This window comes from Tupaia chinensis, unplaced genomic scaffold (assembly GCF_000334495.1).
Source record: "Tupaia chinensis unplaced genomic scaffold, TupChi_1.0 Scaffold000498_1, whole genome shotgun sequence".
NCBI lineage: Eukaryota > Metazoa > Chordata > Mammalia > Scandentia > Tupaiidae > Tupaia > Tupaia belangeri.
This window is the reverse complement of record NW_006160010.1, coordinates 904,689-915,250: the sequence shown is the minus strand read 5'-3', so window position 1 is coordinate 915,250 and position 10,562 is coordinate 904,689. Positions and strand designations below refer to the sequence as shown.

Genomic DNA, 10,562 nt, shown 5'->3' with positions numbered 1-10,562 from the left:
ATATTCAACATGTTTTTGCCCTCATGTCACCTAAAAATCTTAAGACAGAGGTGTGAAGTTCAACACCATACACATGTGGACTGGCATAAAACATCTATGCAGCCTACAGTTATCTCGTGTAGAATCAATTTTATAGAAAAATGGCATGCAGTAAGGCTGCTTTCTTGATTCGCAAATGAATTAAACTTCACAAGCCATTTTACTTATCAGAGTTCATTGGGATGGGTCTAGAAATGAAGGTCATGGTCTAGATTATTTTTTCTACAAAAATGGGGGAGGAAATTATCTTCTCTGCCACTAATGCTTACTACGAAACTGCAAGAATCGTTTTTTGTTGTTGTTGTTGTTTTTAATTTCCTGGAGGGCATGTGAGTTTGCTGAAAAATCAAAAAGCATTCCCCATAGGGGGGAGTTATGCCACAATCCCTTCTTCTCTATTTCTTCTTTCAGGATTTCGGACTTGCACACCCATGCGCCCAGAGCATTTTTCAAGCCACTGGATCTAAGATGTGAACCAACACAGTCAGCCATGTGGGATCTAGCCACCTCGACCATGACACCACTGGCCCCAAGATTGTTTTTCAAAAACATGATTACCAATGCCCCATTAATATATACTATTGTGATGACCAGCAGTTGGCGTAATGGCTATGTCGCTGGACTCCCATGTAGTCGACCATGGTTTGAGGCCCGGACCCAGTGGCTTAAACTCATGCCAGGCACATGTACATGCGTGCCCAAGATCCCAAGAGGAGAATGAAGAAGGGATTGCAGCATGGCCATCCCCCCAGGGGATGATTTCTCACTTCCTGTCTCTCAGTCTCTGTCTGTCTGGCGAGCGCATGCACCCTATAGCAAAAAATTTCTCAAAAAAAAAATATATATATACATATTGTTGCGGGGTCATTAGTTAGCATGGTGGTTAAGGTGCTGGACTCCCACATGAACAACCATGGTACAAGTCTTGGATACAGTGACCTGAAAATTACACCAGAAAACTGTGTTAACATACTCAAAATCCCTAGAAAAAAATGGAAGAGAAGGACTGCAGTGTGGCCATCCACCCAGGGGGGAGAGGGCAGGGGAGAGGTCAGTCTTTCACTGTCTCTCTCTGGTAAACATAAGTGACCTATGGCAAAAATCTTTAAAAATACATATGTACTAATATTCTAGAGAAAGAGAGAAGAGTTTCTACATAAAATCACAAGTATCTACATAATTAAAAATAACATCTCAAAAATATTTGATGTTCATTTGTTAATAGATAATATGTAATGGTTGCTAACGTCTTCTTTCTATTGCACCAGTATTTGTTAGGTAGGTGATATAAAACTTAAAAATATTTAGCTAACGTCTTCTTTCTATTGCACCAGTATTAGGTAGGTGATATAAAACTTAAAAATATTTTACGGTAACCATTTCTCTTTTTTTTGGAAGAGGATTTTGCTACAGGGCGCATGCGCTCGCCAGAAAGACAGAGACAGAGAGACAGAAAGCGAGAAATCACCCCCTGGGGGTTGGCCACGCCACAATCCCTTCTCCTCCATTCTCTTCTCAGGATCATGGGTACGCATGCACACGTGCCCAGCACACATTTAAACCACCGGGTCCGGGACTCAAACTGCATTCGACTACATGGGAGTCCAGCAACATAGCCGTTAAGCCAACTGCTGGTCCCTACAGTAATCTTCTTATTAATGAACATCATGTCATGAATGTAATGATAAAGAGGTGTAGGGACATGTCTCTGGAGGACAAGCAAAGTTGACATTTTTACACCACCTGCCAGCAGATCATCTGGCATATTTTTACTGTTTCGTGCATTCAACCAAGCTGTTAAGTCTCTTCCCATCGCCTCCGCACAGTTCTGGCCTATGCTTTCAGTTAGGCTTTGGGAGCAAAACAAGGTGAAATTCAACACACTTACTTGAAGTTCCACTTTATACAAATAGACAACTTCAGTATTTCTGTACTAGCCAATCTCTTAACTTAATGGTTAAAAACTAGTTTTCTCTAATAGAATGTATTGGCTTATATACTGTGACTTTCTTCATCACAATGATGAATAATAATAATGAGCTAATAATACTGGGTTTGGTAATGGAAGGGACTGTACTGACAAATGTCATAGAAATGTTCTATTTCTTCTACTTAAAAAGGTAATACACTGCATATTACACGTACCGCATAGCTTACCAAGTAACACTTGATAACCAAACCATGAATACTTCTGTGAGGAAACATTTATAATTGGGATAAATATTCTATTAATAAGTAGTCTGACTTCAATGCAAATAAGTGTTGCAATGAAGTAAGTTTTGACTCCAAAAGCCTTAGATAACCAGAGCTTTACAAATATCAGAATTGAGGGTCAGGTATTACTGAACTGTTTTATTGATAATTATATGAAATTATCTGAAAGGACTAGTTTTCGCCTATGTGGATAATTGGAAAAGGAAGAAAAGAAAGAAAACATTTGGAGAGTACCCACTATGACTAATGACTATGATTTGGTGTTTTAATACCACTGCACTATTTCATTCTAAAATCACATCTACATTAGGAAAGGATCAATGGGTAAAAAAAAAAAAAAAAAAAAATAGGAAAAAAAATAAGCACAACAAATTATGTCCACATAACATACACAGAAATGACTTAGAATAGATCAAGTCTCATTAGCAAATGTACATCTAAATGAAACTATGAGTTGAATGGTAAATTGTAAATCTAATCAAAATTTATGTAGAGAAATTAAAGTTTTTTTGTTACCAAAGAAGGGATTATCAATCAGAAACAATCTACCATAAATCTTAAGCAATTATTAACCATCAGGCTGTTATTTTCAAAAACCAGTAATTCATTCACTTAAAATTTTAAAAAGTAAGTTTAATTCAAAGAAACATAGCTTTTTTTTTTAATAGAATGTATTGTCATCACAGCCAGTAGACAAGTAAGTATTTGATATTTTTGAAAATCTTACCAGCCTTACCTCCTCCTTCCAAGTTTAATAACTCAACTTTAAAAGATTTTTCCAGTTCAGGGACAGAATTATCAGTGATATTGACAGAAATGTATTTATATCTTTCTCCTGGTTGAAATTCTAACATGCCAGCAACACTCTGAAACACAAATAAAAGACTTATCCATTAGATTACAATCATTCTGCTACATCCCAAGTTGTTATAAATACTGAAATGGAAGAACATAGCAAAATACAATATTAAAAACACTGCAGTAGAGTGAATAATGTTCAATGTAAATTTTAAACAACTATTCTCCAACTAAATAAAGTAGATAGACTTTTATTTGTGCATCAAAAAAAAAAAAAAAAAAAAACAGTCAAGGCATATGGGAACTCTTAATGGGTGACATCCACAAGTTCCTAGAGAATTAATTCAATGAGATGCAAGGAATTCTCTTGGATAAATATACTTAAAACTACTGAAACTCTATCGTTGAGAAATTAAAATACTCAGTACACAATAATGATGGCATTTTCACTCTGCAAATTTCTCCAAGCAATAATACACAATACATTTGACATTAATCTTTACTGTACTTGCAATAGACATTCATGGCATAGAATTTCCTTCAGAAAGTTCACATATTAAGACAAAGTTATGCAAAAGTCAAAGTCTCAAGGCTCAGTTTTCTTCCATTATTTCATATAAGCATTCTTCCTTCAAGTTATAAGACTATATTTTAAAATTGTCTAAGTTTTTCCAGTGTTAGTTTGTGTGGGCAACTATATTTTATCTTATGGAGTGATGAGTGATCTTAAAGCTACATGGAGGGACCCATGTCCCAATTCTTTTGCTTATTCATTTATTCACCGTCTCAATATTTACCAAGCATATAGCATTCACATGCACCATTTTAGATGCTTGGAGTTTACAGCCTAATCTCGTACTTCACGGAGAACATTTTAGAAGCAGAGCTAAGCATGTAATAAAATATTTCAAATAGGGAGACCTATCCCACAGCCTACTCCATGGCTCTTAGTGCTTAAGGGAGCTGTATCCCACATGGTTGACTGTGGTTCAAATCCTGGTCCCAGTGGCTTAAAAAGCACAGTAGGCACATGTGTATGCGTGCCCAAAATCTCAATGAAGAGGAGAAACAGAAGAGAAGGGATTGTGGTATTGCCCACACTTATTGGAGGGTGCTTTCTCTTTCTCTCTGTCTTTCTGTCTCTCTGACAAGCACTCACGTCCTCTGGCAAATAAAAACATAATAATTATAATTCAAATAGAATAATATTTGCTATAAAAGGCACACAGTTAACTCAAAGGGGAAATAATTAACGTTGCGACTTTGCCTCGAATTGACTGTAGTATCAGTGGAGTAATTCTACAAGTCTTGACAGAGTACTGATATTTGACTGTCTAAGGAAACCATCTTACCAGAACTTCACTATATCTTGTGCTGGCCACTCCTCTACTCGAATTACGTTCTCAGGTATTCCATGACAGCACAATTCTTACCATCTTTTCAGATCAACCTGTCCATTGCCTATCTTAATTTCTTTTATTTTTTAGAATTATTTTTTATGTAACTTTATTTATTCATTTATTTATTTTAATTTGACCAGAGAAGGACAGAGAGAGAGAGAGAGAATGAAAGTGAGAAAGCAAGCCGCCAGGTCCAGGACTCGAACCGCAGTCAGCCATGTGGGAGTCCAGCACCCTTAACCACCATGCCACCTGCTGGCCCCAGCCTATTTTAATTTCTTCTACATGACTTTTAATTTCTTCTACATGACTTTTAATTTTTTCTACATGACCTTTACAAACTGTTGTTAATCACACCCTCTCTAGACCTTCTGCAGAGAGAGTCTATCATGCTCAGTATGATATGTGTATATATATCATATATTCCTAACTTCTAAATTTGTATCTCTGCCCTCTGAGATCCAGACTTAAATCTTTTTTTAAAAGAACTATTTTATTTAATTTTCTTTATCCATTTATTTATTTATTTTAATTTGACCAGAGAGGGACAGAGTGAGAGAGAGAAAGAGAAAGTGAGAAAGCAAGCCACCAGGTCCAGACTCAAACCATGGCCCACCATGTGGGAATCCAGTGTCCTTACCCACCATACCACCTGCTGGCCCCTCAGACTTAAATCTTAATTCCTATTTGAGATTTTTCTTCTAGTTTCTGCCAGAATCTTAAATTCATGGCCTTGCTTATGAACCAGGCCTTACCCAATCCTCTCCACAGCACCAAATTTAAAGCAGCAACTTGTTCCTGCCAGGAACTAGAGTCATTCTCAATCCCCTTTACTGCTTTATCTTTCACAATAAACAATCCTCGAATCCTGCTATTTTAACTCCTAGATATTTCTCATGCTCAGCTACCTCTTTCCATCTACACTGTCACAAGTCTAGTTCAAGATACTATCCCCTCTTGCCTTGATCTGCAAAACAGACTCCTCACTTACCCTTCTGTGTCCAGCATCTGATCTCCTAACCTGTTCTCCACATGCAGCATGATCTCTAGCACCTTGACTGAGCCACACCTAGCTCTCCACATGCCCCAGAACACCAGCCTTTAAGTTCCATTGACAACCAGTGCCCTCCCTCACCTTGATGCCTTTAATTCATTCCATTTTACTAGTCTTCAAAAGTTGTTTCCCCTTTATCTACGTTTCTCCCCCTTAAACTTCAGAATTAAGCCTAAGTGTCAGTTCCCCAAGAAAGCCCTCCTTGACAACCCAGCCTACATCAACACCTGCCTCTCTCCCTGATCACCAACCATGACTCAGAATCACTCGGTTGTTTAGTATCACTCCAACAGCTGGAATGTAAGCATCTGCATGGTGAAGACCACCTGTAACTTGCTATATGAGAACAAGGTTGAGAAGGATGGTATCTGATACTTAGTCGCCTTCTCTTCTCTTTGGTACATGATCCATCCTGGTGCCTTTCCTCCCTTCCTTAATATGTGCATAGACATATATTCATTTACAGCCTAAGAAATCTTATCACTGTACTTGCTAACAGAGCAAAATTGAAGCATCAAAGAAGTGGTGAAGACAAAAGTTATCAGACTATATGAGAAAAGCAAATGTTATGGTTCAGAATGGTGACAAGCAAGAACCAGGTCATGCATCCACCCCAAAAGACCCTCATAAATGTCCCCAAGGGTATGTCATGGTCATAGCAGATGGGGTACAGGTCTTCTGTTTTGCGCTGTTTCAGTTATTAAGAAAACAATAATCCGGGGACCAGCAGATGATGTAATGATTACAGAATGGGTAATCTGGGTGCCCATGTAGTCGACTGCAGAATATGAAATTCTTTTGAGGACTGCCAAGAAGAAACCATGAGGATTTATTTTATATGCATATTGGCAATAAGGTCATGGTTATTGAGTGCTACTATATACAGTCCTGTGTCACTTAAAAGGGATGTGTTCTGAGGAATGAGTCATTGGGCAGTTTTGTCACTGTGTGAAGATCATAGGGAATATTTACATGAACTTACATGATATGACCTGCTATGCACCTAGCTATGTGGTATGGTGGACTGACTGCCCATAGGCTACAAACCTGTTCGGCATGTTACTGTACTATATATTATAGGCAATTTAACAAAAAAGGTATTTCTGTATTTAAGCAGATCTAAATATAGAATAAAGCTTTTTATAGATTAAAAATGGTGGGCCAGCTAGTTGCACATGTGGGTGCTTCCTCACTTTCCTTCTCTCTCTTTCTGGTGAATGCACACACCCTCTAGCAAATAATTTTTTTTTAAAAAAAAGAGGGGGGGGCAGCAAGTTGCCTGGTGATTAAGATGCTGGATTCCCACATGGCCAACCACAGTTCAAGTCCTAGACCTACCAGCTTGTTTTCTCACTTACCCTCCCTTTCTCTCTCTCTGGTCAAATTAAAAATAATAATAACAATAATAATAATAATAATAATAATACATTTTTTAAATAATAATTCTTTTTAAAAAACCATAAAAAATGGCACGGACCTCCATCACACATGAAGTCCATTGTTGAATGACACGCAATTGCGTGGTGTGTGACTGTATGCCATGTACGGTATAAGACACTTGAAACCGTCATGAATCCTCTGAGTAGGTCCTGCCCAGCAGATATTATCTCTTTTTTACAGATAAGGAAACTGAGATTAGCAAATATTAGTGAGTCTCCTAAGACCATATATTTAGAGGACCAGTTAAAATACAGTTCTGAAATGGAGCAGCAGATGATGCAATGGTTATGCCACTGGACTCCCACATAGTCAACAGTGGTTCGAGTCCAGACCCAGTGGCTTAAGACTCACACCAGGCACGTGTGCATGTGTGCTCAAGATCCCAAGAGGAGAACGGAAGAGAAAGGATTGTGGTGTGGCCATCTCCCCTGGAGCAGGGATTTCTCGTGCTCTGTCTCTCTGGTGAGCATGCGCTTATAGGATGCGCTTTTGCACCTTATAGCAAAAATCTCTCTTAAAAAAAGAAGTTCTGAAAACAAAATTCTGTCTAGTTCCAAATTCATAGTTTTTCTGCCAATTCCACATTGCTTCTCACTTGAAAACAAAGTAAACAAAACTGAAAAGAAATGGACATATAATTTCTTTGCACTTTTGGTTTTATTTGATAGATGTGGGTAAGAGGATCTAAAATGCAAAAAAATTTAAATTTTAATGTATCTGATCAAATTCTGTCACACTAAAACAAATAACACAAGTGAAGCCAATGACAAGTATAGATACGAGAGAAATAAATATGGTAGTTAGTTAAGAGTCAGACTTCAATGCACTAAAGCACTTTAATTTATATATTTTTTAAAGTTTTTTTTTTTAAGAGATTTTTGCCTTAGAGTCCATGCACTCACCTGAGTGAGAGAGACAGACAGACACAGTGAGAGGGAAAGTTAGAAATCACCGTTCCTCCCCATTCCCCAAAGGACTAGCCATGCCACAACCCCTTCTCCTCTGTTCTCATCCTGGAATCTTGGGATTACACACACCTGGAGTGATTTTCAAGCCACCAGGTCTGGGACTCGAACCAAGGTCAACCATGTTGGAGTCCAGCAATGTAACTGGTGTGCCATCTGCTGGTCCTAATTCATGGAAATATAAAAGGCCAGAAAGCCATCAGTGCTTATTTTCCCTGTTTAGTATTTTCTAGGTACAGTGCAAGTCCCTTCCATTGCTCCAAAAATGTGTGCTATCTGTTTTACGAAAGCAAAGACAGTTTTGAAAGGTCTGAGTGATTTACCTGATAGTCCTCAGGACTGGATGCGGTCAAGGACACTGTTCTAAATTCTGCTGTCACTCTCCCAAGAAGTCCTTGCGCACGGACAACCAATAGCCTGACTTCTCCATCCTCTTCTTGCACCGTGATTTGTGGAACGCTGCTCGCGGGCAGGGTCATGGCATCTTCGGGCTGAGGAGGCAGCCCTATGGAGAACTGTAGCAAGCCTGGTGGAGACAGAGGGGACAGGAAAGCCTTCATCCAGTTATCTAGAGAAGAAGTTATTTGAAGAAAATCCTGCACATTTGTTCTGATCACTAGGCTAAAATTTGGAGGGCTACCATTTAGAAAGATTTTAGTGAAGACATGATTACCACGGTTTTGACATGGAACATCTTACAAACTTTCATAATGTTAAAAGGGGGGCCGAGGGAACCAGCAGTTAGCGTAATGGCTATGTCGCTGGACTCCCACGTAGTCGACTGCGGTTCGTGTCCCGGACCTGGTAGCTTAAAACTCACGCCGGGCGCGTGTGCGTGCGTGCCCAAGATCCCGAGAGGAGAATGGAGGAGAAGGGATTGCGGCATGACCATCCCCCCTGGGGGATGATTTCTCGCTTTCTGTCTCTATGTCTCTCTCTGTCTGTCTGGCGAGCGCACGCGTCCTACAGTGAAAATCTCTCCAAAAAAAAAAAAAAAGGGGGGGGCCGATAGGTGGCCTGGCGGTTAAGGTGCTGGATTCCCACAGAGCTCACCACGGTTGGAGCCCCTGACCTAGAGGCTTGCTTTCTCACTCTCTCTCTCATCAAATTAACATCATAATCATAGTTAGTAAAGTTAAATAAATAATTCCATTTAAAAAGAATGTGGGGGGGGGACCAGCAGTTGGCATGTAATGCCTATGCCACTGGACTCCCATGTAGTTGACCGTGGTTCAAGTCCCAGACCAGGTGGCTTAAACTCACACCAGGCGTGTGTGTATGCGTGCCCAAGATCCCGAGAGGATAATGGAGAAAGGATTACGGCATGGCCATCCCCCCTGGGTGCTGACTTCTTGCTTTCTGTCTCTGTCTTTCTGACGAACACACGCGCCCTATAGCAAAAACCTCTCCAAAAAAAATAAAAAGAATGTGGGACCAGCAGATGGTGTAGTTGTTACATCGCCAGACCCCCACATAGCCGACCATGTTCCAGTCCCAGACCAGGTGGCTTGAAACTCACGTCGTGTATATGTGCATGCATGCCCAAGATCCTGGGAGGGGAATGGGGGAGAAGTATTATGGTATGACCATCGCCCCTGGGGAGTGATTTCTCCCTGTCCCTCTCCCTGCCTCTGTCTCTGTCTCTCTCTCTCTCCCCAGCAAGCACACATGCCCTAAGGGAAAAACCTCTACAACAAAAAAAGAAGTCAAAAGGTACGATATTAACTTTCCTTGTCTTTACTCAAAAAAAAAAAAAAAAGGTTTTCGGTTTGTTTTTGTTTTGTTTTCTTTTCTTTTCCAAAAAAAATAGAAGCATCGATAGAAGGAATTCTAATGGAGTTTCATATTTTCAGTTTTCATTCCTGGCTACAGTGTCTAGAATTCATTCTTGAACTTACAGAAGAACAGAATTAGCAGCATCCTATAAGATTTACAAGCCTTTTTATTAATATAATTATTTTATTTTATTTATTATCATTATTCTATTTTATTTTATTTTTTTAAGTTGATCAGCGAGAGAGAAGGAAATTGAGAAACCAAGCTGCCAGGTCTGAGACTCGAAATGCAGTCATCCATGTGGGAGTCCAACCGCCTTAACCACTATGACACCTGCCAGCTTCGATTTGTAAACCTTTTCTAGGAGACCAGCAGTTGGCGTAGCAGTTATGTCACTGGACTCTCACATAGCCAACTATAGTTCAGATCCTAGACCTGGCAGCTTCAAAATCACACCAGGCACATGTGCGTGCATGGTGCATGCCCACAATCCCAGGAGGAAAATGGAGGAAAAGGGATTGCAATGTGGCCATCCTCCCAGGGTGGGGCGGCGGGGGAATTTTCTCTTTGGGTGGTTTCTCATTTCTTCTCTCTCTCTCTCTCTTTCTCTCCACCAAGCTTCTGTACCTTAAAGCCAAAACCTCTGAGAAAAAAAAGCTTTTTTTAAAAATTTAACTAGGTAAAGGAGCATTGAAGAGCCTCTCAGGTTTCCTGCCTAGACCTTTGAACAGATGATCTTAAATTATTAATAATAAAAAGAAATATTTCTTTTTTTTTTTTTTGAGAGGTTTTTGCTATAGGGCGCATATGCTCGCTAGACAGAGAGAGAGAGACAGAGACAGAAAGCGAGAAATCACGCCCCAGGGGGGATGGCCA

General features: G+C 39.7%; 1 protein-coding gene across 1 annotated transcript in view; it reads right to left on the bottom strand.

Annotated features, from left to right (window-relative positions):
• ADGRV1 (adhesion G protein-coupled receptor V1) overlaps positions 1–10,562 on the bottom strand; it is a 618,101-nt gene that overhangs the window by 533,743 nt on the left and 73,796 nt on the right. The window contains exons 24-25 of the mRNA XM_027774960.1: positions 8,234–8,436; positions 2,990–3,119 (exon numbers count right to left, since the gene is read on the bottom strand). Of these exons, the coding sequence (XP_027630761.1) occupies positions 2,990–3,119; positions 8,234–8,436 (333 nt within the window). The remainder of the gene's footprint in view (positions 1–2,989; positions 3,120–8,233; positions 8,437–10,562) is intronic.